Below are 27,729 nucleotides of genomic sequence, written 5' to 3' on the forward strand. Positions count from 1 at the left end.
CAACCTGCAGACTTAAAGACAACTCTGACAATCTCGGACGGGAGTCCTTACCACTAGCTGTTGTAAATTTTAGTCAATCATTGCAGAGTGACCATGAAGTGCATACAGTCCCATGCAGTTTTAATTGTCTCCCAACTGCAAAAAAAGCAAAATAAAAACCAAGGCCATTAATTCTCAGATTAAAAAAGGTTAATGCTTCTTATTTACGCCATCGTGTACAGAAATGGCATCTCATGAAGTAAAGGTTGCAAGAGCTCGTTCTAGGACCTTACATATGTTGTTGAGCTGGACCAGGCATCTCTAGTTGTGATTCTCACAATACTGTTTTAATTTTTCTATCCTATTGAGTATAGACGAATAAAGTAATCTATCCTTGATACTGACAGCAAATGATGAAAATGTCATGACCTCCATCCATTGCTGACTTGCATTAGAACAAGGAGTCCCTCATTCACAATGTATACATAATGGAAGACATCTCCAATGGGACATTGATCCTAATTTAACTGACGTCCCCACATTGATTTTAATGTACTACTTTTTGAAGACTGTTCAGTAGTAAAACCTGCCAATCACTACAGCACTATTGTTGTCTGAAGGCATAACATCCCCATGATTAAAATGCAATGTAAAGTTAATTAAGAAACCTGTGAAATGATGGAATTTTTAAAAGCTTAGAATCTTCCTTTTTTACATCAGAGTCGCCACTACAAAGTTCTCTATCCTGAGCCAGGACTGACCTGAGATCGTACCCGAGTGGTGGGCAGAGATTCCTGGGGAATCCCAGCATGATGGCATCTGGTGCAACGGCAGATCAAAGTGACAAAGCTCTATAAGAATTGTAACTGCTTTTGACAACATGTGGATGCGGTCCATGATAGACAATGCAACAACTTGAAAACTGGCTGACTCTGTCCCTCATGATGCTCTTCATTTTGGCAGTTTCTTTAAATCATCCTGCTAAATTGCTAAATTTTAACTGCCGTCTTAAATGGTTGTGACCCCCTTGGAGATAATCTCTTCCTTTTAATTTTTTCTCGCATTTCATTCTTCCTTTCAGGCGACACCGGATTGCTTGGAGGGAGAGATGGGGGGGCTGGGGGGCACACTCCTGAGAAGATACTGAATTACTTGGTGGAAAGAGAGTTTAAAAGAAGTGAATGGGTCAGTCGGAGACATTGGATTGCACATAATTAGACTTTTGGAAAGGACACTGTAAAAAAAAAGTAAGGTTAAGCAGCCATTGTATGAAGGGGCCAGTGTTGGAGAGGAGAGTTGAGGCTTTGGTGAGGAGAGGCTAGGCTGTAGGTATTTTTTTCATTATTTATTATTTAGTTGTTTGTTATTGCACATTTAGAGCAGTGGGGATGCCAGACAAGGTTCTGGAATGCTCCTCTTGCTGAATGTGGGAAGGCAGAGAAACCTCCAGTGTCCCTGACAACTACACCTGCAAGAAGTACACCCAGCTGCAGCTTCTAACAGACCGTGTTAAGGATTTGGAGCCGGAACTGGATGAACTCTGGTTCTTTCGGGAGGCTGATGGGTTGATAGACAGGATATAAAGGGAGGTAATTACATCCGAGGTGCAGGACACAGGTAACTGGGTGACCATCAGGAGGGGGAAAGGGATAGACAGCCTGTGCAGAGTACCCTGTGGCCGTTCTCCTCAACAGCTGTTGGGAGGAATGATCTAGCAGAGGAAATTCACAGAGGTTAGGTCTCTGGCACCGAGTCTCGCTCTGTGGTTCGAAAGGAAATGGGGAAGAAGAGGTGAGCCATAGTGATAGGGGATTCATTGGTTAGGGGAACAGAAAGGAAGTTCTGTGCATGAGAATAAGATTTCCATATGGTTTGTTGCCTCCCAGGTGCTAGAGTCAGTGACATCTCGAATCTGGTTAAGTGGGAGGATGAGCAGCCAGAGGTCATTATCCATGTCGGTAGCAATGTGGGATGGATGACGAGGTCCTGCAAAGTGAGTTCAGGAAGTTAGGTGCTAAGTTAAAGGGCAGGATCTCCAGGATTGTGATCTCAGGACTGGTACCTGTACTACGTGCTAGTGAGGCCAGAAATTGGAAGAACATAAAGTGTAACACGTGGCTAAGGAATTGATGCAGAAGGGTGGGCTTCCGATTTTTGGATCATTGAACTCTCTACTAGGGAAGGTGGGACCTGTACAGAAGAGATGGTTTGCACCTGAACTGGAGGGAGTCTACTATCCTAGCAGGAAGGTTTCCTAGTGCTCCAACTAGAGATGCAGAGGATAGGAACCAGAGTGCCAAAACCAATGTGGAGTGGTTGTGAAGAAGGCTGTTGTTAAGACTACATACAAAGTCAAGAATTGAAAGTTTGAACCTGGTGGGACTAATGTTCTGAGTTGTCTAGATTTTAATGCAAGCAGTACTGTAGGAAAGCTGAATGAGCTTAGGGCATGGTTCAATACATGGAATTATGACATTGTAGCCTTAAGTGGGACCTGGTTACAGGAGTGATAGTACTAGCAGCTCAATATTCCAGAGTTCCATTGTTTTAGACATTATAGAATGGGAAGGATTAAAGATTGCATTACTAGTCAGGGAAAAAAATCTGGACAGACTAGAGAGTTTGTCTGGTGAGGCTTTATGAGTACAACTGAAAAATCAGAAAGGTATTCCAATCACGAACAAGAGAAAATCTGCAAATGCTGGAAATCCAAGCAACAAACACAAAATGCTGAAGGAACTCAGCAGGAACACTACTGAGTTCCTCCAGCATTTTGTGTCTGTTGCTGGAATAAGAAAGGTATGACCATGTAAATAGGATTATATTACAGACCACCCAACTGTCCGTGGGATTTAGAGGAGCATTTTTTTTAGAGAGACTGCAGACTGTTGCAAGAAACATAAGGTTGTGAATGCTGGTGATTTTAACTTTCAATATATTATCAGAATCAGAATCAGGTTTGTGAATCTGGCATGTGACATGAAATTTGTTAACTTAGCAGCAGTAGTTCAATGCAATACATAATATAGAAGATAAATAAATAAATAAATAAATTGCAGTATATGTATATTAAGTAGATTTTAAAAGTGCAAAAAACAGAAATACTGTATATTAAAAAATGTGAGGTAGTGTCCAAGGGGTCAATGTCTATTTAGGAATCGGATGGCAGAGGGGAAAAAGCTGTTCCTGTATCTGGAACTCTCAAACTGTAAAAGGGCTGGATAGAAAAAAGATTGTCAAATGTGTTCAGGAAAGTTTCCTAAGTCGGTACAATGAAGTCCCACCTTGAGAGAGTGTAATATTAGATCTATTAGGGAATGAGACAGGCCAGGCGACAGAAGTTTGTGTAGAGGTACACTATGCATCTAGTGATCATAATGCCATTAGTTTCAAGATAATTCTGGATAGGTCTGATCCTCGGGTTGAGATTCAAAATTAGAGAAAGTATAATTTTGATGGTATCAGAAAGGATCTGGCAAGTGTGGATTGGGACAAGTTGTTTTCTAGTAGGAATACAGAGTTTGTATGTTCCTGTCAGAATAAAAGGCAAGAATAACAGGTTTAGGGAACCTTGGTTTTCAAAAGATATTAAAGCCCTGGTTAAGAAAGAGAAGGAGGTGCATAGGAGGCATTTGCAGGCAGGAGCAAATGAGGTACTTAAGGAGTATAAGAAATGCAAGAGAACACTTAAGTAGGAAATCAGGAGACATGAGGTTGCTCTAGGAGACAAGGTGAAGGAAAATCACAAGGGTTTCTACAGATATATTAAGAGCAAAAAGATATCAAGAGACAGAATTCATCTTCTGAAAGATCAGAGTGATAATCTATGCATGGAACCAAAAGAGATGGGAAGGACATAAATGGATTTTTTGCATCTGTATTTACTCAGGAAGTGGACACAGTCTGTAGATGTGAGGCAAAGTAGCAGTGAGCTCATGGACCACTTTCAGATTACAGAGGAGGAGGTGCTCACTGTCTTGAAGTAAATTAGGGTGGATAAATCCCCAGATCCTGACAATGTATTCTCTCAAACCCTGTGCAGAAATTGCAGAGCCCTAGTGGAGATACTTAAACAATCTTTCACCACAAGTGAGGAATTGAAGGATAGTTAAGGTTGTATCGTTGTTTAAGAAAGCCTCTAAGAATAAGCCAGGAAATTGTCTATGTGGACTTAAGCAGAACCTTTGACAAGGTCTCACATCGAATGTAGGTCAAAAAGGTTCAGTTGCTTGTCATTCAAAATGAAATACTAAACAGGATTAGACATTAGCTTCATGGAAGAAAACAGAAAGTGGTTGTAGATAGTTGCCTCTCTGACTGGAGGCCTGTGACTAGTGGTGTGCCACAGGGATACATGGTGCTGGGTCTATTGTTGTTTGTCATCCATATCAAAGAATTGGATTATAACATGGTAAACTAGATCAGCAAATTTGCAGATGACACCAAGATTGGTGGTGTTGTGGGCAGTGAAGAAGACTAGCAAAGCTTACGGTGGGATCTGGACCGGCCACTGAAATAGGGTGAAGAATAGCAGATTGAACTTAATACAGACTGATGTGAGATGTTGCTCTTAGGGAAGACCAACCATGGTGGGTCTTGCATGGTGAGCAGCAGGACACTGAGGAGTGCAGTAGAACAGGAGGATCTTGGAACACAGATCCATTATTTTTTGAAAGTGGTGTCACAGGTATTTCAGGTCGTAAAGAAAGCTTTTGACACATTGGCCTTCATAAATCTAAGTACTGAGTACAGTTGATGGGATGTTATGTTTAAGTTGTATAAGATGGTGGTGAGGCCTAATTTGGAGTATTGTGCCCAGTTTTGGTCACCTACCTACAGGAAAGGTGGAAATAAGATTGAAGGAGTGCAGCAATAATTTACGAGTATGTTGCCAGGATTTAAGGACCCGAGTTATAGGGAAAGGTTGAATATTCCCTAGAACATAGAAGATCGACGGGAGATTTGATAGAGGTATACAAAATTATGAGGGGTAGATAGGTTAAATGCATGCAGGCTTTTTGCCACTGAAGTTATGTGAGACTAGAACTAGAGGTCATGGGTTAAGGGTAGAAGGTGAAATGTTTGAACGTAACAAAAGGGGGAGCTTCTTTACTCAGGAGGTGGTGAGAGTGTGGAAGGAATTGCCAGTGGAAGTGGTGGATGCGGGTTCGATTTCAGCAGTTGGATGGGAGGGTTATGGGGGGGGGGGGTCTGTGGTCTGCGTACATGTTGATGTAGCTAGGCAGGTAATGGTTCAGGACAGATTAGGGGCACAGGAGCCTTTTTCTCTGCTCTAGTATTCGATGACTATGATTCTATGAATAGTTTCCCTTTTCAATTTTAGAAGAAACTGTATCCCGAGTCTTTTTTCTTATGTAGAAGCTCTTCCACTGAAAATTGTTGTTGGAACAGCTTATGAAGTTACGAGCTTATGAAATTGATTTATACAATACAAAGCAGTAACTGTTCCAACCTAACATTCACTCTATGTGCAGAGCCTAACATCTCTTACTAAGTTTGCCTTAGTGTCTTACTTTCATTACAAGAATGAAGGTTTAATTACCATAAATTCAGACAATGCACAGAATAGGAGAGCATTAAAACTATTCTGATAAGAAGGTATATGCTCCTGAGCTTTCCCATTGGAAAATCCATCCAATGAAATTAGAGCATTGTCAATGAATGCTTTAATGTAGAAGCTGCCTCATTCAGCATGGGAATGCAACATAGGAATGAACAGAAATTTCAATATACCATGAGATATCATTGTCTCCTTACATTGATAATTGGTTTGACTGGTCGTTGAGATGAATGCTCACTGGTTTTCATGTTAGAATGTGCTGATCATGGATAAAGATAATAAATGAAATAGTCTTGACATAGTCAATTATTTTCTATTTAAACTGAGCTGAAATTGTGTTCTTATTGAAAATGATTGTAAATCCCTTTAGTGTATTGACATAGACAAATACTAACTTTTGACCTTGATGCTTTGCTCAAGGGTCAGAGAAAGCTCCAAAAACAGATGCTTGAAACCTGAAATAAATACAGAAAATGCTATAACAATTGACAACTACTTTCTTAACAGGGCAGTCGTTTACCCTAAAGAAGTTCGTTCATTAACACTGCATGCAATTTGTCATTAATGTCTCCTGTGATTCAATGCTGAATTGCTTGAGGTTGGTCTGGGATCTAGGAAGAATCCAGAACATTGAACTTTACAGAATAGAAACAGGCCCTTTAGCCCACAATATATGTGTCAAACATGATGCTGAACTGAACTAAACTAATTCCCTTCTGCCTGTACATGATCCATATATCTCCATTCCCTGCATATCCGTGAGTCAAACAGCCTCTTCAATGTCATTGTTGTATCTGTTTCCACTACTACACTTTTTCTTCCATAGACAAGCCAATTCTGAATCTACTGCCAAATCACCATGCCTACCATGAGGGATCTTGCCAAATTCTTTACTAAAATCCAAGTAACCAACATTCATTGTCCTACCCTTATCAATTTTACTTTTACTTTACTTTATTACATTTGTCACACCCTCAAAAAGCTCAATCAAAATTGTAAGACATGACCTGCCTAGCACAATGCCAACGCTGCGTGTCCATAATCAGGCTATGTTATTCCAAATGCTCCACAAATCCTCTCCAATATTTTACATGCCACTGATGTGAGGCTCATCAATGCATAGTTTCCTGGATAATCGATTTTTCCCTTTCTTAAAAAAAAGAACAACATTGCTACTTTCTGGCCCTTTGAGACCTCTCCTGTTGCTAGTGAGAATACAAAGTTCTTTGTCAAGAGCTCTGCCCATTGAGTTAACTTCTTAACCTTCAAACACTTCCTTCAGCAGTGAAATAAAACACGAGTTCATCACAAACTATCATTCACATTTTTTTCCCAATGAACTATCTGGAAAGCAAATTAGGAGGAAATGACGCCAGTCTATCTGCTTATAGCCATATTAATAAAATGCAGTAGATAAGAAAGACATTGAGGGATATGGACCTATTAAGAACAAATAGGATGTATGTAGATAGCCGTAAGGGTCAGCATGGATGACATTGTCCAAAACAGCTCATTTCCATAAGACCACAAGGTCATAAGATATAGTAGCAGAATTAGCCCATTTGGCTAATCATTTCATCATGGCTGATCCAATTTTTCTCTCAGCCTCAGTCTTCTGCCATGTCCCCATATCCCTTCATGCCCAGACCAATCAAGAATCTTAAATATTCATAGATTTGGTCTCCACAGCTGCCTGTGGCAATGAATTCTAAAGATTTACCACTCTATGGCTAAATAAATTCCTCATCTCCATTCTAAAAGGGCACCCCTCAAATCTGAGGCTGTGTCCTCTGGTTTTAGACTCTTCTACCATAGGAAATGTCCTCTTTACATCCATGCTTTCAAGGCCTTTCACTGCTTGATAGGTTTCAATTAGGTCACCCCTCATTCTTCTGAACTCTAGTGAATACCAGTGCCACCAAACACTCTTCATATGACTAGCCATTCAATTCTGGAATCATTTTAGTGAATGTCCTTTGAGCCCTCTGTAGTTTTAGCACATCATTTCTAAGATAAGGGGCCCAAAACTGCCCACAATCCTCCAGGTATAATCTTCCCTGTAATACCTTGGGCTTGTGGCTTGTTAAGCAGCTTCATGTGTGGCACCTTGTCAAAGGCCTTCTGAAAATCCAAGGAAACAACATCAACGGATTTTCTTTTGTCTATTCTGCTTGTTATTTCTTCAAAGAGTTCCAACAGATTTGTCACGCAATATTTTCCCTTGAGGAAACCATGCTGACTATAGCCTATTTTATCAAGTGCCTCCAAGTACCCTGAGCCCACATCCTTAATAACCAGCTCCAACATCTTCCCAACCACTGAGATTAGACTAACTCGCCTATAGTTTCCTTTCTTCTGCCTCTGTCCCTTCTTGAAGACTGGAGTGACATTTGCAATTTTTCAGTTGTCTGGAACCGTTCCAGAATCCAGTGATTCTTGAAAGATCATTACTAATGCCTCCACAATCTCTTCAGCCATCTCTTTCAGAACCCTGGTGTATACACCATCTGGTCCAGGTGACTTACCTACTTTCAGGTATTTCAGGTTCCGAAGAACCTTCTCTCTAATAATGGTTATCTTCACACACTTCATGACCCCTGACACCTGGGGCTTCCATTATATTGCTGGTGTCTTCCACAGTGAAGACTGATGCAAAATACGTATTCAGTTTGTCTACCATTTCCTTGTCCCCCATTACTACCTCTCCAGCATCATTTTCCAGTGGTCTAATATCCACTCTCACCTCTCTTTTACATTTTATGTATCGGGAGAAACTTTTAGTATCCTCTAATATTATTGGCTAGCTTATTTTCATATTCCATCTTAGCCTTCTTAATGATGTTTTTAGTTGTCTTCTGTTGGTTCTTAAAAGCTTTCCAATTATATTAATGTCCCACTAATTTTTGCTGTGTTATATGCCATCTCTTTGGCTTTATATTGGCTTTGACTTCTCTTGTTAGCCATGGTAGTGTCATCTTGCCTTTAGAATACGTCTTCCTCTTTGGAATGCATATATCCTACGTCTTCCAAATTGTTTCCAGAAATTCCAGCCATTGCTGCTTTGCCATCATCCCAGCCAGTGTTCTTTTCCAATCAAATCTAGCCAACAGCTCTTACATGCCTCTATAATTGCCTTTACTCCACTGTAATACTGATACATCTGACTTCAACTTCTCCTTATCAAATTTCAGGATGAATTTGATTGTATTGTGATCACTTACCTCTATGGGTTCTTTTACGTTAAGCTCTCTAATCCATTCTGGTTCGTTGCACAACATCTAGTTCATAATATCAGATCCCCTAGTGGGTTCAACCATGAGCTGCTCTAAGAAGCCAGCTTGTAGGCAATCTAGAAATTCCCCCCTCCTGGAATTCAGCACCAAACTGATTTTCCCAATCTATCTGCATACTGAAATCCCCTATGACTACTGTAACATTGCCCTTTTGGCATGCATTTTCTATCTCCCTCTGTAATTTGTAGGCCAACTGTTTGGAGGGTCTGTATACAACTGCCATCAGGATCTTTTTACCCTCACAGTTCCTTAGCTCTATCCACAATGATTCAACGGCTTCCGACCCTATGTCACCTCTTTCTAATGATTTGATTTCATTCTTTATCAACAAAGCAACACCGCCCCCTCAGCCTTCCTGCCTGTTCTTCAATACAATGTGTATCCTTGGACATTAAGCTCCCAGATATACACTTCCAGCTATGATTCAGTGATGCCTATAACATCACACATGCCAATCTGCAACTGTGCTACAAGGTTATCTACCTTATTCCATATACTGCGTGCTTTCAAATAATTTCAGTCCTGTATTCACCCTTTCAATCTCATCCACCTTTTACTTTGCAACTCAACCTGATGACTGCATTTTTGCCCTATCAACAACCTCTCCTCACTGCACAATACCTCTGTTTGTAAACCAGCTACCTCATCTTCAACACTCTCATCTGTTTTTCCTCCGATACCTCTTGCATTGAAATATATGCAGCTCAGGACTCTAGTCACACCATGCTCAACCTTTTGATTCCTAACTTTGTCTGCGGTCTTACCAATATCTGCATCCACAACCTCTCCATGAACTGTTCTGACACTCTGGTTCCCATGGCCCCCACAACCCAAGTTTAAACCCCACCGTGTAGCATTAACAAACCTTCCTGTTAGGATATTTGTCCCCGTCCAGTTCAGGTGCAAACTGTCCCTTCTGTACAGGCCCCACCTTCCCTGGAATAGAGACCAATGATCCAAAACCGTATGACCTCCCTCCTACACTAAATCCTTAGCCACGTATTAAATTGTATAATCTTCCGAGTTCTGGACTCACTAGCACGTGGCATAGGTAGCAATCCTGAGATCACAATCTTGGCGGTCCTGCCCTTTAATTTAGCTCCTAGCTCCCTATTCAGAACCTCGTCACTCATCCTATCCATTTCATTGGTACCTACATGGACCACGACTTCTGGCTGTTCACCCTCTGTGCTATTTTTTACTACCTAATTCTAGTTGAAATGTAAAAAGAAATGCAGAGAGAAAATGTAGAAAGAAGAGTAGGGCTAATACAGCAGCTTGTTATAAGCTGCACAGTAACAATGGTTTTACAAGTTTATTTTTGGAATAGATGCACAATGTGCAATGTCAATTTCGAGTAGACATATTTTGATTACTTGTACTTTTTACCCTCACAGTGTACTGGATGATGAAGGTAGTAACCTGCGACAACAGAAGCTTGACAAACAGGTAAAATATTTACATACCATACATAACGGTGTTTGTTTTCTTTTTCCCTTCGAAATCTATCTGGTTTTGAGTCAATCGGTGGCTAATTTGTAATACACCATCTGTTGGCCAATGCTATACTCTTCAAAATTATTTGCAAAACAAAGTAAGAGGCTGCAAATCTAAACATTAAATACTGGGAAGACTCAACATGTTGGGCAGCATTTGCAGCCAGAACACCCAAGGAAGTATTCCAGTTACTGAAACATTACCTTCTCTATGCTTTCCACAGATACTGCACAACCTACAGTGTATTTCTGTTATTGTGTTTGTTTTAAAGGTGTTAATATCTGCTGTAAACATCCACAAAACATTTTATAGATATGCATGCACTAATGCCTTTTCCAATTTCAGGCTTTTCCTTCCACTCTCTGTTATTTTATCAGGGGCATTAACTTGCTGAAATTGTTCCAAGGTATTTCACCGATGGGTTATTTCAAACATCCCTGCAAAAGTCAACTTTTCTATTGGATTTCAATGTTAGGTAATTCTCCAACCTTATACACATCAAGTATTGTACCAAGTCAAGCATAGTTTTGGCAATTTGAAGAATCTTATCAATAATTACTTGTGTCTATTTTACTGCTAATCTCCTTTCAACCACTGCAGTGTAGTTCATGGCCACTGGTCATCACTAATATTTTCATACAGGAACCCAGGCAAAGAATATTGACAAAGTGCTCACTGCTAAGCTCAGAATCAGCTTTATCATCACTGTTGTTTTGCAGCAGTAGTACAGTGCAAAGACATAAGATAATTATAAATTACAAAATAGACAGTACAAACAAAAAAAAAACAATTTTGTGTTCATGAGTTCATGGGTCATTCAGAAATCTGATTCTGGGGGTGGGGGAAAAGCTGTCTTTGAATAACTGAGTGTGGGCCCTCAGGCTCCTCACCTCCCTCCTGATGGCAGAAGGCATGACTCGATGCTCAGGGTTCTTCATGATGGATGCCACCTTGTTGAGATTCCGAATCTTGAAGGTGTCCTCGGTAGTGCGGAGCTGACTAAGCCTACAACCATTTGCATCCTCCTGTGATCCCGTTACTTGGAGTCACCATACCACGTCAGAGTGCTCACCACTGTATATCTATAAAAATTTGCAAGCATCTTTGGCGACATACCAAATCTCCTCAAACTCTTAACAAAGTAGAGCTGCTGATATGCCCTCTTCATGATTGCATCATTGTGCTGGGCCCAGAATAAGTCTGAGATGTTGACATCCAATAACTTAAAGCTGCTCACCTTTTCCACCAACACACACAAAATGCTGGTGGAACACAGCAGGTCAGGATGAAGAGTCTCGGCCCGAAACGTCGACAGTGCTTCTCCTTATAGATGCTGCCTGGCCTGCTGTGTTCCACCAGCATTTTGTGTGTGTTGTTTGAATTTCCAGCATCTGCAGATTTACTCGTATTTGCACCTTTTCCACCATTGACCCTTCATTGAAGACTGGTGAGTATTCTCCTGACTTTCCCTTTCTAAAGTCCACAATCAATTCCTTGATCTTGCTGATGTTGAGGGCAATGTTGTTGTTGATACACCACTCAAGCCAACTGTACTATCTCATTCCTGCACACCTTGTTGCCAACTAAGATTTTGCCAACAGCCGTGGTGTAATTGGTGCATTTACAGTTAATGTTTGAGCTGTGTTTATCCACACTGTTAGGAGTATATACAGAGTGAGACAGTGGGTTAAGAACGCATCCTTGATGTGCATCTGTGTTGATTGTCAGCAAGAAGAACATGTTATTACTGATTCATACTGGTTGTGGTCCCTTGATGAGGAAGTCAAGGATCCAGGTTGCAGAAGGAGGTATAGAAGCCCAAGTTTAGAAATAAACAGCAGCCTGACATATGCTTTTCTGTTGTCTAGGTGTTCCAAGTAGATGAAAGAACCAATGAGATTATGTCTGTTGTGGTGGTAGGTGAATTGTGGTGGGCCCAGGTCCATGCTCAAGCAGAAGTTAATTCTAACCATAACCAATCTCTCAGATCACCTCATTATGGTAGAGCTGCTGAGGCAGCTTACCCTTCACTTCTGAGGCACCAGTATCATTGCCATCCTTTTGAAGCAGGTGGGCATCTCAGAGCAAAACAGTGAGAGGCTGAATACAGTTAGTTGGCACAGTTTTCTGTACTTGACCAGGTACACTTTCCCTTTTACAAGCAAGCAATTCCAGCTCGCCAACAGATTTTGTTTACGAACTCTTTTCTGAGAGCTGTGGTCAACCAAAGCTGGAATCCATTTCTGCAGCACACACACAGGTTGAACCTGGGACCTTACTAGTCTGAATGATTCAGATGTCTGCTTATGGAAACCTTAGGACATATAGTCTACAACAGGACTGATACCAAAAATGCTGTTGCATTAGGAAAAGGACCATATGAAAATAATAGAAAACCACCTAATTTACACATGCTAACCAAGATAAGGAGGAATTTTGCAAAGCTTCTGTGTGTATTTGAATGGTGCCATAAAGATACAACTGTAGTGGTTTGTGCTGCATGTCCTCTCTGTGGCTCATAATCCATTGAAAAAAAGCCTCTTATTCCCACTGCCCTTCAATTAGCCTACAAGGTGACATCTATTCTAACGATGCAATGGATTTTGACAGAATGAAAACAACGTGACTACTCAAGGATTAACTGGCAGTGATATACACATTGCCCTATGCACAGTCTCCCAGTGTGGCCATTGAGAAAATAGATTTTTTTTGTTGCAACGCATATCGCATCCATGTAGTGAGGTGTGCGTTGTCAATGCCATCCTGCATCGCAGGGACCCTGGCAATGCTCATAAATACTGCCAGAGAAATAAAATGCAACCAGGGCTTTTGTCTAACAATTCTATGCCTTTAATACTAAGAACTAGCTCCATTGATTCTGCTCTTTAACTCTCTGTGGTTCTCTATTCTATTTGTTCTCAATGAAGGGGTGGGGCAGGAGCTAGCAAGTGGATCCAGAAGAGGAGGTGAGCAGTGGTGACAGGCATATGGAGGAGGGAAGGTTGGAAATGAAGACAGAAGCTGTGAGGTGACCGTTGGAGGCAGCAAGACATTGAAAATGATGGAAGCTGAGAGGAGAGAAAGGTGGTGAAAGAGCTAACATTTCATGTCCATGACCTTTTATCAGAATTGGAAATTGAAAAATGAAGCATTTATTTTCAGTTGCAGAAAGGAATGCAGGAATCGAACTGTTCTGGGACCCCTACTTTTCGTGATTTTTATAAATGACCTGGATGAGGAAGTGGAGGGATGGGTTAGTACATTTGCTGATGACACAAAGGTTGGGGGTGTTGTGGATAGTGTGGAGGGCTATCAGAGGTTACAACGGGACATTGATAGGATGAAAACCTGGGCTGAGAAGTGGCAGATGGAGCTCAACCCAGATAAGTGTGAGGTGGTTCATGTTGGTAGGTCAAATATGACGGCAGAATATAGTATTAATGGTAAGATTCTTGGCAGGGTTGAGGATCAGAGGGATCTTGGTGTCCGAGTCCATAGGACACTCAAAGCTGCTGCACAGGTTGACTCTGTGGTTAAGAAGACATACAATGCATTGGCCTTCGTCAACCGTGGCATTGAGTTTAAGAGCTGAGAGGTAATGTTACAGCTATATAGGACCCTGGTCAGACCCGCTTGGAGTACTGTGCTCAGTTCTGGTCACCTCACTACAGGAAGGATGTGGAAACTATAGAAATGGTGCAGAGGAAATTTATGAGGATGTTGCCTGCATTGGGGAGCATGCCTTATGAGAAAAGGTTAAGTGAACTCGGCCTTTTCTCCTTGGAGCGATGAAAGATGAGAGGTGACCTGATAGACGTGTAGAAGATGATGAGAGGCATCGATCGTGTGGATAGTCAGAGGCTTTTTCTCAGGGCTGAAATGGCTAACATGAAAGGGCATAGTTTTAAGGTGCTTGGAAATAGGTACAGAGGAGATGTCAGGGGTAAGTTTTTAATGCAGAGAGTGCCTGGAATAGGCTGCCAGCGGTGGTGGTGGAGGTGGATACAATAGGGTCTTTTAAGGGACTCCTGGACAGGTACATGGAGCTCAGAAAAAGAGGGCTATTGCTAACCTTAGATAATTCAGCATTGTGGGCCGAAGAGCCTTTATTGTGCTGTAGATTTTCTACGTTTCTATGAAATCTGTGATAGGGTACATACTGAAGTTGTTCCTTCTGCACAACCCTTTAACATTGTGTCTACTTAACAGGTAAAGAGAGCAGTTAGAATGGGGACAAGAACATGCTGGAACTGAAACCCAAACAAAACAGTCATCTCTGCTATTCGGGGACATATAAAGCTGATTTTTATATTTCTCTGGAAATAATATAAATCAGAAAATTATACAAGCATTACTAAAACGTCAAAACTCTTTATTGACTGCAGCTTAGCATTCAATGCTATCATCCCCTCAAAACTAATCAATAAGCTTCAAGACCTTGGCCTCAATACATCCTTGTGCAATGCATCCTTGACTTACTCACCTGTAGATCCCAGTCAGTTTGGATTGGCTCCATCACCACAGGTGCATCACAAGACTGTGTGCTTGGCCCCCTGCACTACTCACTTTATACTTCTGACTGTGAGGTGAAGCACAGCTCTGATGCCATATTTGAGTTTGCTGATGACACCGCTACTGAATCAAAGGTGGTGCCGAATCAGCGTGTAGGAGAGGGATTTATTGAAAATCTTGCTGAGTGGTGCCACAACAATAACTTCCCACTCAGTGTAAGCAAGACCAAGGAGCTAATTATTGACATCAGGAGGACAGGACCGGAGGTCATGAGCATCAGGGGATCAGTGGTGGAGAGGGTCAGCAACTTTCAGTTCATCAGTGTTATCATTTCAGGAGATCTGTCCAGGGCCCAGCACATAAGAACAATTACAAAGAAAGCATGGCAGTGAATCTACTTGCTTAGAAATTTGCGAAGATTCAGCATGACATCTAAAACTCTGGCAAATTTCTAAACAAGTGTAACGGAGAGTATATTGACTGGTTGCATCACAGCCTGATATGGAACCATCAATAACCTTGAACAGAAAATCCAACAAAAAGTAATAGATATTGCCCACGGGTAAAGCCCTCCCCACTATTGAGCACATTAACCTGGAATGTCATTGCAGTAAAGAGGCATCCATCATCAAGGACCCAACCCCCCCCCCCCCAAAAGCCATGTTCTCTTCTCACTGCTACCATTAGGAAGAAGGTACAGGAGCCTCAGGATCTACACCAGCAGGTTCAGGAACAGTTATTATCAGGCTCCTGAATCAGAGGAGATAAAAGGATCTGGTGCTTTAGAGGAGATAATTTGACTTGCCCCATCACTGGATTTTTCCCACAACCTACGGACTCACTTTCAAGAATGCTTCGTCTCATGTCCTCAATATTTATTGCGCATTTATTTACTTATTAGTATTATTGTTTTTTCTTCTCTTTTGTATTTGCACGGTTTGTTTCTTGTCCATCTGGTTGGGTGTGGTCTTTCATTAATTCTATCATGTTTCTTGAATTTACTGTAACCCCCCCCCCCCCCCCCCCGAAAAGCAGAAATCTCAGGATTATATATGGTGACATATATGCACGTTGATAATAAAATTACTTTAAACTTTGAAGGGTCTATGAGCTTCTTTTCGGGCTATCTATTTATTTATGTCTCTGCAGTACACTGGTGCCGCAAAACAGCAACGTTTTCTAAGGTCAGTGATAATAAATATCACTTTGATTCAAATATATTAAGCGTATATTATAATACCGTTTTAATACTTCACTCAGACAAGCAATTTCTGATTGAGGAAGTAGCATCATTCCCCCGGGGTCCAGCTGTCCCGGGAACGGATAGGGGGATTCCCTCGGTGTCATGGGAGGGGAATTGCGCACCCCGGGGGTATCCCTGGACGGATCAGAGCGAGAGTTCACTGACAGCTCCGGACGGAGAGAGACTGTCCAGCCAGACGTTTGCCAGGGAGCGTCTGGCTGCCTGTGGCCGCCCTGGCACTGCCCCGGTCCGATGAGCCGCAGCCTCTCACTGCGGATAGGCCATTGTTCACCGCAGCGGACGCTTCCTTGGTCTAAAGTTCAGTCAAACTGAAACTAGTTTACGCGAGGTTGCTGAGTAACTAAGGGGTTTGCTTTCCACAGCGAGCCTTACTGGAGCAGAAGCAGAAGAAAAAACGCCAGGAGCCGCTGATGGTCCAGCCAAACGTGGACAGCCGATCTCGGGCTCGGCGGATGAAGCAGTCAGAGGAGCAGGCCCCTCTAGTCGAGTCTTATCTGAACAGTAACAGCAGCACCATTTATCACGGTAAGTAGGTGCAAGCTGCTGGCGATTTGCTAAAACCATGGGGGGGGGGGACTTTGGGGTTCTTATGTTTATCTGTCGTTCATGCTTTGGGGCACTTCGCTGTTTTCGTGGATGCTTCTGAAGAAAAAAGCATTTAAGGATGTATTTTGTATACATTTCTCTTACATTAAATTGGACCATTGAGCCTTTGAGAGTTCACGTATTTTAACACCTGTTCCATTTTTATTTGGTGTTACTTCCTTGCCTTAATTCTTTTGTCAAAAATAAGCTTGACTGAAGGTCAGGTGTGGAACTATTACTCTGCTTGTTGGCAGTGCTCGGTCATTCCTCGATGTACTAATGTGAGAGAGGCAAAAGGAAAAAAATATGTGTGTGATCATTGTACTAACCAGTGCAGTTCAATTTCAGAATGTTTGTTTTTAATAAAGGATGATCCATTGCTGTCTGTTTGTTAATCTTAATTAGATGATTTGTAGCAACAGCAAATAAACTCCCACAGAATCTACCGTTCAGACGTTTCCCTCTATTTAATACCTCAGATGTTTGTGTTCCTGAAGGCATGGGGTTGAAGTTTAATGTCAGAGACTTGCTCAGTTCCTTTAGAAGGAACAGGATACATACGTAATCAAGTTTGTTATAATGGGATTAGATTGTCTGCGCTGTTCCTGGTATAAATTCCTATTAAATTATTATTTCACAACAGTACAAGGTGTAATTTCTAATCACAGTAATTTTAGCCTTTTGTACTGAGCCTACTGAAGAAGTTAACCTGCCGCTGACAGTGATATTGACCACTTTACATTGATGTTTCAAAATGCAAAAACATTTGAGGTTTTAAATAGTAGGGACTGATTTTTTTTCCAGCTCTGGCCATCTTTGATGTCGCTGGAAAAGCGATTGTTAAAGACTAGACAGATCCAGCTTATTGACGGCGGTTATTCTCAAACAGCAGGGACTGGAACAAACAAGTACCAGACTAAAATTTAAAAACAAAATTGCAGATGTTGGATATCCTAAATAAAACAAAACAGAACATGTGGTCGTGTAGGTCATGTAATCAAAGTTCAACAGCTTGTGCTATTATTTTATCTATAGTACAAGGAAAGATTGTAATCATGTTCAGCAAAGGCAAGTGAAACCATCCTGGTTGTAAACAGGAGAGGTAATGTGCTATTGGAACTGAAATTACAAAAAAATGGGTGGAAGGATCAGTATCAGAATTTGATACCTTTCCCTGCTGTACCAGATAAACTGCTTCATTTGCAACAAATTTCCCAACCAATCTCTGTCCTTTACAATAAATCAATGTTCACTGGTTCTAGAATCTGTTGATGTATAACTGCAGATCGCTGTAACTTATGACAATGAGATCACAGCCATTGATCCTGCAGACAGGCAGCCATTGTATTTCAGCAACAGGGAGAGATGAAAACCCCCATACAGTCAAAGAAAACTGACAGTCAGTATCTCTTCGCTTCTAATTGCGAAGGTAACTTAGATTTCAGATCATTTCACTGTGATGTTTTGGTAATTATTTTGAAGTGCATTTTCTTTCCAGGAAAAAAAATGTTATTAAACCCTATTTATTTAAGTTGCTATCTTGTTAACCACAGTTACTCATCCTCTGTGACTTGACATTGACTGTGATATTTGTTCACAGATCTGTCGGGCTATTCCCCCCCCCCCCCCAAAAAAAAAGAAGGGCACATTTAGTGCTGCATTCTAAACAGAAATGAAAATTACAATTAATGGCAGAGCTACAGTTCAAAACAGATTACCCAAGTGGCCTGGGCTGGTCAGCTGCCTTAAAGCTAAAATTATTTGGGAATAAAAACTTGGGCGCTCTGAGTTCGATATCAGAGTGTGGATTCTACCTGCAACGAAGTAGGAACAAAACTGTGGCTAAATATTTAGCAGTTTGCTAAATTGATTAAATCGAGAGGCAGGACAAAAAGGGTCTGGAGCTGGAGGAAATTGAGAGGCTGTCTTATGGAAACTTACAAACCTTGTTTAGTTTCATATGGTCGGGTGGGTTGATGGCTGCTGTGTCTAAAGCTAGGCAACATGGTCCCAAAATGAGATAAAAAGAAATTTCTTTACCAGAGAACAGGAAATTTTAGGATTTCTCCACTCACCAGGGCTAAAGAAACTCACTCTCTTGGTATATTCAAGGGGTGCTATTGGGAGAATCAAGGGTTATGCAGCTATTGCAGGAAAGTAGTGCTCAAGTAAGTGATTAGCCATGATCTTTAATTTGATTAGATGATGAAGCAAGCACAAGGGAACAATAATCTATTCTTCCTTCGATTATTTGTTTTATATAACAGTACTGTGGCAGCAGAATTGTTTTCCCTAGCCAAATCACTGCTAAGCTGAAGTACGTTTGCAATTTCATTTTTATTCAGAGTCCAACTTTATCTTCATTGAGTCATAGAACAATACAGCATGGATGCATGCCCTTCATCCTGAAAAGTCCCTGCTGACTATGGTGCCCACCCAGCTGGTCCCAATTTCCCAAGACCAGTCCCTCCACGTACTTGTCAAAGTGCTTCTTAAATTATACACTTGTGCCCATTTCAACCACTTCCCTTGGCAGCACATTCCACATCCTCACCACCCTCCACATGGAAAACATTATCCCTCCAGTCCCTTTTAAACCATCCCCTCTCTTTTGCCCCCTGGACTTGGTCTCCCTGTCCTGGAGAGAAGACTGTTGCAATCCACCCCTCAGTTTTAAACACTAGTGAGAGTGCTCCTCTTTCCCCTTTGTTCCAAGGAATAAAGAGCTAACCTCTCCCTATACCTCAGGCCCTCTCGACCGGGCACCATCTTGAGATATTTCTGCACTCGCTGATTTAGCCACATCTTTCCTTTAACAGGATAACCAAAACTGTACACAGTACTCTAAACATGGCTTTAATAATGGTTTATACAACTGCAACATAACATCCCAACTCCTGTTCTCAATGACCTGGCTAACGAAGGCCAGTGTGCTAAATGACTCTTTCACCACCCTGTCTATCATGCTACTTTCAACAAACCATACACTTGTTACCCCACCCCCCCCCCCAAGTCGTCCTGTTCCATTGCAGTTCTAGTACCCTGCACAGATAAACATGAGCTAATGCATTTTGGAAAGCTAAACCAGTCCTATCCTGGTTTAACTTTCCAAAGTGCATCAGGTCACACTTATCTGTATTGAAATCTACTGGCCACTTGCAAGTTCACTTCCTTCACTGAAGAAGATACCCCTGTAATCTATGATAACCTTCTTAATCATCAATAACACCTAATTTCACATCACCTGCTTTGTAATTCACATCCAAATCATTTGTAGGAATAATGGGTAACAAAGGTCTCAACGCCAATCACTGCAGCATACCACTAGTTACCAGCCTCCATTCCGAGAAACATCCATTAACCACCACCCTCCGCTTCTTCTGAGCCAATTTTCAATCCACCTTACCATGTCTCCCTGGATTCCATGGGACTTCCCAACCAGCCTACCATGCGGGACCTTGTTGAAGGTCTTTACATGGGCTGGACAACAAGTAGTGAATAGTGCATCACTTTCGAGCACCAGCAATCGGGGTTCAAGTCCCACCAATGCCTCTAAGGCGTTTGTATGTTCCCCCTGTCGCTGCATGGTTACTTCTGAGTACTCCAGTTTCCTCTCATGTTCTAAAGACATGGGTTAGGGTGAATGAGTTGTGGACATGCTATGTTGGCATAGGAAGTATGGTAACACTTGCAAGTTACCCAGCACAATCCTTGCCAATTTGATTTGATACAAATAATGGATTTCACTGTATGTTTTGATGTACATGTGACCAATAAAGCTAATTTCATTAAAGTCCAAATAGATAGCATCCACTGCCCTACCCTTATCTACTTGTTTTGTTACCTCTTCAAAATTAAAATAAAAATTCAGTTTCATCAACTATTTTTCATGCTGACTCCTCCTAATCAGACTCTGGCTATCCAAAATTTGGTAGTTCCTGTCCCTCAGAATTCCCACCAGGAATTTCTCCACCACTAATGTCAGGCTTACGAGCCAATGGTTCCCTGGCTGGTGCTTGCTATCTTTATAATCAAAGAAACAATATTAGCCACCTTACGGTCTTCAGGAACCTCACCAGTGGCTAACAATGAAGAAAATATCTCTGTAAGGGCCTCCACAACTTCTTCTCTAGCATCCCACAAGGTCTGACGATGCACTCAGTCAGGACCTGAGGATTTATTCACCTTGATGCACTGTAAGATTGCAAATACCCCCTCCCTAGAAATATGAATGTCCTCCAAAACATTTCCACTTGTTTTCCTTATCTCATAAGTAACTATGATTTTCACCTCAGTAAAAAAAAAAAGGTGTTGGCACGTGGCCAAGTGGTTAAGTCATTCGTCTAGTTATCTGAAGGTCACTAGTTTGAGCCTTGGCTGAGGCTGCATGTGTGTCCTTGAGCAAGGCACTTAATGACCCATTGCACTGCGACGACACTGATGCCAAGCTGTATGGGTCCTAATGCCCTTCCCTTGGACAACATTGGTGGCATGGAGAGGGGAGACTTACAGCTTGGGCAACTGCCGGCCTTCCATAAAAAAAAATCCTTGCCCAGGCTTGTGCCCTGGAAACTTCCCAAGGTGCAAATCCATGGTCTATCGAGACTAACGGAGGCCTACTACAAACAATGAAGATAAATACTTGTTAAAAATCTCACTCATCTCCTGAAGCTTAAGACACTGGCAGCCCTGCTGAACTCTAACAGACCACCTCTCTCTCTCTAGTTACCCTTTTACTCTTAACAAAATAATAGAACCACTTGGGATTTTCCTTAACCTTACCTGCCAGATCCATCCCATTCCTTCTCTTTGCCCTCCAGGTTTCCCTCTTTAGAGGATTCTTGATCTTTTTATTATTAAAAGGATCCACTCAATCCCAACTTGCTAAACTTAGTTTATGCCTTCTTCTTATTCTTGACTGACCCTCAATATCCCTCATCAATCAAGGTTCTCTAAGCTTACCAGATTTGCCCTTCACCAGAACAGGAAAATGCTGCTCCTGGACACACACTAGCACAGTCTAAAGCCTCCCACCTGCCATTTGTTCACTTCCCTTTAAACAGGCTCACCTAATCGACCTCCACTAAATCCTGTCTAGCTCCTCCAAAATTTGCCCTACTCAAATTTAGGGCCCAAACCTGTCCTATCATTTCCCATCACCATCTTAAAACTAGTAGAATTTTGGTTGCTCTGTTTAACCCAAATCTCTTTTTACTGGCTGATGATAATTAGTCAATTAGCCAATCTCCTATTAACCAACAATTAGCTTACTTCTTTTAAATTCATGTAAGCAGAAACTCCCAAGCAATCACGCAGATTCACTTTCCTTTTCAAAAGTGATTTTCTTCAAGTTTTAACGTGGTAATCTGTTTAAAATTGTTTCTCATTCAAATAGCACTGCAAATTGGGGGTGAAAGTTTGACTCTAAATAGATCACAGACAAATAAACTTAGCAGCTTTAATAAATTTCCTTGCTTTAAATGGCAATAATGATGTACAGCAAGGTGTGATGATTCAGATATTAGATTTCAGTTCAAATTCTACATGAATTAATGAGTTGAAAGCCTTTCTCCTGTGTTATAAGAGATGATTCAATGCAGTTATATAATTGTGCGGCATACATTGAGTGCTTTTGCTACATCATGTCTACACCATTTCATTAATAGAACTATCTTATTACTATCATTCGCCCACCCTTTCACTACAAAACTGCATTTTCTTTTCCTTTTCAAGTGCTGGCTTTGTTTGCATTTGAATCTGCTTCCACTATCCTACAAAGTACTGCTTCTGGATTTCATCATTTTTTTAAGACCACTTACTTTAAATCAGTAATTTCTGTTTGCCGATCCTCCCATTGCTGAAAACAGAATATGTAAAGCCTTCGATCTCTGTGAAACCACACTTCTAACTTCTCTGCTCCAATGACAACATTTTCAGCTTCTCTTGGTTCTCCAAAGAACTAAATCCCCTTCCCACTTCCAGTAAATCTTACCTCAACTCTTTAGCATCTTGATATTCTTGCTCGAATATGGTGCTCTGGTACATAATTCAAACAATTTATGACAATTTAGAATAACTAAACATGATTCCTCAGTTCATTAACCTAATTATCCATCATACAAAAACTGGGCATAATTTTATTTTATTTATTAATTGAGATACAGGGCAGAATAGGTCCTTCTGGTCCTTTGAGCCAAGACACCCAGCATTCCTGATTTAACCCTAGCCTAATCAAGGGGCAATTTACAATGACCAATTACCCAATCAACTTGTTCGTCTTTGGACTGTGAAAGGAAACGGGCACCCGAAGGAAACCCCTGCAGTCATGTGGAGAATTTTCAGTCTCCTTACTGACAGTGGAAGGAGTTGAACCTGAGTCACTGGTACTGTAAAGCATTGTACTAAGCACTACCTGTGTATGAAGTTAGATGAACTTTATTGACTTCTGGATGCCCAGCCTCTGGAATTAATCAGGAATATATTCCTTGCAGAAAAAAGTAAGTTAGTTCGCGGCAGGAGGAAAATTAGTCCTGGACCTGGGATTCTTCTCTTTAGGCTAAAGCTGTAGAGAGATTTCTGCCCTACATCGTCTAATAACTTTCCAATGCTACCCATTTCCATGGTTACATATGTGTATCAAAGTACAATAGTCTCCAAGGGATCTCAACTGGCAGAAGAGAAGCCATAAGAAATTACATGCCATAAATTAGATAACATCTGTATTGGATGGCGGTGAAAAAGTTTCAATGCTCAGCTCTGTATTGTTTAAAATGAAATATTGAATTTGGGCATTTTTGTTGAATACAAAAAGAATGCACAGCAGGTTAGCAAAAGAATGTCAAAATCAATATAAACTGACGGTAGTAGATACCCAAGGTTGACAAGACAGTAATTTAATCAATGGGTTTGAATGTCATTTTTTTGTAGCAAAAAAAGCTAGTTCAAAACAGTCACCAGAATGTCACTGTAAAATTACACTGGGATATTGTTTTCAATGTTATAAACATATTATTTTGATAATTAGAAACAATGAATAATGGAGACTGTCAGTTTGCTTTGTTGTCAGGATACAATTGTTTCTTCCCTGGCATTTATATGCATTGGCTGCCAACCTGTTGGATTGATAGTTGCTGCCCTGGAGAGAGGAAAAAAATTGGAGATGGTTCTTAAAGAATAGAACACCTGTCTGACTGAGTTATTTGGTGGGTTAATAGGAGGCAGACATTAGGGTTCGTTGCTTGTCCTTTCTTTCTGTAGGGTTACCCTTAGGGCTATTGTTAGCTGGGAGATAAGGAGTGGAAATTTTGGCCTGTCCAGGCAGCAAGTGCAGTAAGCAAGTTTTACAGGTATAGCAAAACCCATTCTCATTGTAAAATATGAGTTAGTTGATCTGAAATCGCAACATTTTGTGTTGTCTGGCCAGATAAGTTTTATTGTATAAATATATGTAATCTCAATAAGAATTTAATTTTTGTAATGCTAAAGATTTTTGGCTTAAATTTATGTTAAGTCGCATTTAATCTTATGTGTACATTTATGGGCCTTTTATCATTAGCCCAGTTTAGATTTCTACTTCAACTATAATATAATTGCTATTAATTTAGCTGATTACAAATTGTTAGTTCATCATTCTGATTAGAAAAGTCCTTATATAAAATTTAAAGTTATGTGAATTCAACTAATTAACAAAGTTGACATGATCAGTTCATGAGATATATTTCCATGGTACTTGCTTGATCCCAGCAACATATCCCTTTCCTTGGGCAATCCTCATATCTCAGCAACTAACAGGCCTCATTTTATTACAGGAATTCTTTGGGTATGAATGGCCTGCACAGAATTAGGTGCACTGTTCTTACGTGCAAGTGGCTTCTGTTGCTAATTTTCTCAGTACCTTGAACAGCAGTTTTTCTGAAGGAATACCATAAATCATGTTGTTTTAAGTCCTTGCAGAACTGCAATTTGCTTTTTACATCAATATTTCATGAATGCAATCACTCCAACAGATGATTCATGAATCGTGATAAAGGAGTAATCCAACCATTCTCGGCATACTAGCAATAAAAAAAACAGTTCCTTGATGAATTAGACAATAAACAGCCACTAAATAGAGATCGCAGATTAGGCTCATGATGATTACACATATTTGATCAGAATATATTGATGCATTTTCTCCTGTATTGTTACTGTGAAATCTAATTCCAAAAACAAAAGAATGATAATTCATATCTACATCTCTCAGAAGCATTTTGAAAAGGACATTAAGTTGTTCCAGTACATATAGATGTGAATCTAAAATATTAATCAGTCTTAGGTTAAAATCTAATTTATGCCAGCGAGGGCCAAAATGTTAGAAGAAATCCTTGCTCCATTGCCAGTCTCACTTGCTTGTTATGGTCTTTTGTTTTCAATGGAGGAACTACGAGAGAGGGAAAAAACACAAGCACGGCTACATTAAATGGACATGTGTATGGTAAACTCCCAGGCTTCCTCAACTTTCCTCAAGTTTGCTTTCTGAAAGTGATGAGCAAACCTAGACCATCTGATGGAAGTCAATGGATATATTTTTCAAACACCAATAATTTTCCTTCGCAACACGAGTGAATCTGCAGGTGCTGGAAATAAATAAATAAATACCTCCTCCCATTGTCACTACCTCCTCCCATAGATGCTGTCTGGCCTGCTGAGTTCTGCCAGCATTTTGTGTTTTTATTAAGAATTTTCCTTCATTTTCTTTCACTTGGCCTCTCATGTAGAGTCTGGGCACTCAGCCTTCTGCCTGCATTACTTATTCTCCCTAAGCAAAAGGAAAGCTTTTTCGCTTGATTAGACACCAAATAGCTACACCACCTTCCCTTGATGAACAACTTCTAAGGAGTCCTATTAGTCAATGTCTTAGCTGGTGCTTAGCTACCTTCTGTGACTCTCTGTGAACAGAGTCTCTGCAGAGGCTGAATTCAAAATTACCTTTTGCTGGAGATCTTTCAGGTGATCTTTTAATCATAATATTTAGAGTGGAGTATGCTGAGCTGTGTTGGACTTGTGCTTAATTCGTATCACATCTCAACAGATGATCTAATTAGAAAATGTGGGCCCATTGTGCATGTCCTGAATGCTCTTTATTTTGAGACTATGACTCTCACTTTTTCTCTTAACTGCTAATCCACATTTGATGATTATTCCTAATCCGCATGATCTAACCTCCATTCACCAAGCCACTGTGTGGGACCTTATCTGAAGCTATCTTAAATCCAAATACATCACTGACTTTTCCTCATCTACTCCAGCAAAGTCCCTGATCTTCTCTACCCATGATTCAAGCCACCCATATACACTTCACACAAAACAGCACTTGGTTCACCAAAGCTAGATACAATAAAATCTGAAGGCTGCCCATTGTAATGATTTACATCATAACATTTACTATAGAACAGGCTTGTATTCATGTGATTGAGTTCTGATTTCAATAAACATGTTTAATAAATCACTTACCACTTTACCATTAATTTATAAATTTTACATTTTCTTCCTGAAGTCTACTTACTTAAAATGGAGTTACCTCTTGTCCAGCCAAGAACAATGTACAGTAAAATGTAACTGGAATGTTCAAAAAAATCTGAATTGGTCATTCCCTATTCTATCAAATGTTTAATTGATTTTAGTTTTATACTTTAATGGATAATTGTGGATTTTATACTAATATTGATGGATGAATTGCTCTAGATTGTTTGAATTGTCTAACATTATTACTTTATTAGTTTAAGTAATGTTTAATCTGATTACATTTTTAAAAAATTTGAGGTAGCTATTCCAAAATTTATTCTTCAGTTATCAAAATGCAGAAACAGAAATATAGTCAAATTCAAGAAAAGGCTACTTAATCTCAGGAGTTCATGAACGGTCAGGCTGTTTTCAAATTGTACCCCAAATTCAATGCCTATATAGTCTAAAATCTGCTCTGCATTTACTTTATGCTGAAATTCAGCATGTCAGAACATAAATGCTCCTGAAGTTAACCAAAACTCACCTCAACTTCACTTAGAGACAAAGCAAGACTCCTTGGGGTGTTCCCCTCTCTGATGAGTAGCTGACAGATAACACATTGGGTTTATGAGACACTGTACAGTGATATGAGATGTTCTTATTTTGAGAAGCTTAAAAGCTCCAGGCAGCAGCACTAATAGATTTGTTTTCCCTGCTGAAATGTAGGAAACATCCTGGTTAAAGAACCCAGCAGGATTGCTTAGGCTAAAGCTGTATCTGAACCTTGGGTGGGAGCTTTGAATTCAAGTTTAAATTGCTCAGAATAACCTCGTCTAAATGAATGACAGTGGCCAATTTCTATTGGCATTTTAAGGAGCATGGGCATGGAGTGAATATTAGTTGGCTGGATGATATGGAGTAGGCAGCTACCATCAATGTTATTTAACAGAAGTATGCTGATATTTTCATGCACAATAATACATTTGCAGTACAATAGGTTTTATCCTATTCTAGATTTAGTCCATGTTCTAGATTTCTAAATTAACATCTAAAAATTGCTGAGGCAGCATTTATTTGCAGACAGCCAATGATGTTGGAAACATGTTATTATCCTTGTTCAAATTCTTAAAATTTGTGATGGTCTTTTTAAGACTGAATGCTTATTTGCAAAGTTCAATTAAGTTGCTAGCTTGGGTATTTCCTTGAAATTGAATTGCATGACTTCACACTTTTTATACAATACAGAAATCTACAAGAAAAGTAAAATGTTATTGGAAAATTATTAAGTCAAATCATGGTCTTCTCTGGTGTACCAATGCACAGAACGTGCTGAAGGAACTTGGCAAATCAGGCAGTGTCAATGGAGAGGAGGAAGCAGTCAACATTGCGGGCTGAGACCCTTCATTAGAACTGGAAAGGAAGGGGATGGAGCTAGAATAAGAAGGTGTGGGGGGGGGGGGGGGAGGGTAGGAGGACACACTAGAGGTGATAGTTGACACCAGGTGAGGGGAAAGTTAGCTGGTTTGCAGAATCTC

At 40.5% G+C, this 27,729-nt stretch overlaps 1 protein-coding gene across 6 annotated transcripts in view; it reads left to right on the top strand.

Moving 5' to 3' along the window:
- The window catches only part of tub (TUB bipartite transcription factor), a 337,531-nt gene that overhangs the window by 252,370 nt on the left and 57,432 nt on the right, over positions 1-27,729 (top strand). For all 6 annotated transcript variants that reach the window (XM_073049509.1, XM_073049512.1, XM_073049510.1 and 3 more), the window contains exons 2-3: positions 10,251-10,302; positions 16,489-16,651. In XM_073049509.1, the coding sequence (XP_072905610.1) occupies positions 10,251-10,302; positions 16,489-16,651 (215 nt within the window). The remainder of the gene's footprint in view (positions 1-10,250; positions 10,303-16,488; positions 16,652-27,729) is intronic.

Source organism: Hemitrygon akajei, chromosome 6, assembly GCF_048418815.1.
Source record: "Hemitrygon akajei chromosome 6, sHemAka1.3, whole genome shotgun sequence".
Classification (NCBI taxonomy): domain Eukaryota; kingdom Metazoa; phylum Chordata; class Chondrichthyes; order Myliobatiformes; family Dasyatidae; genus Hemitrygon; species Hemitrygon akajei.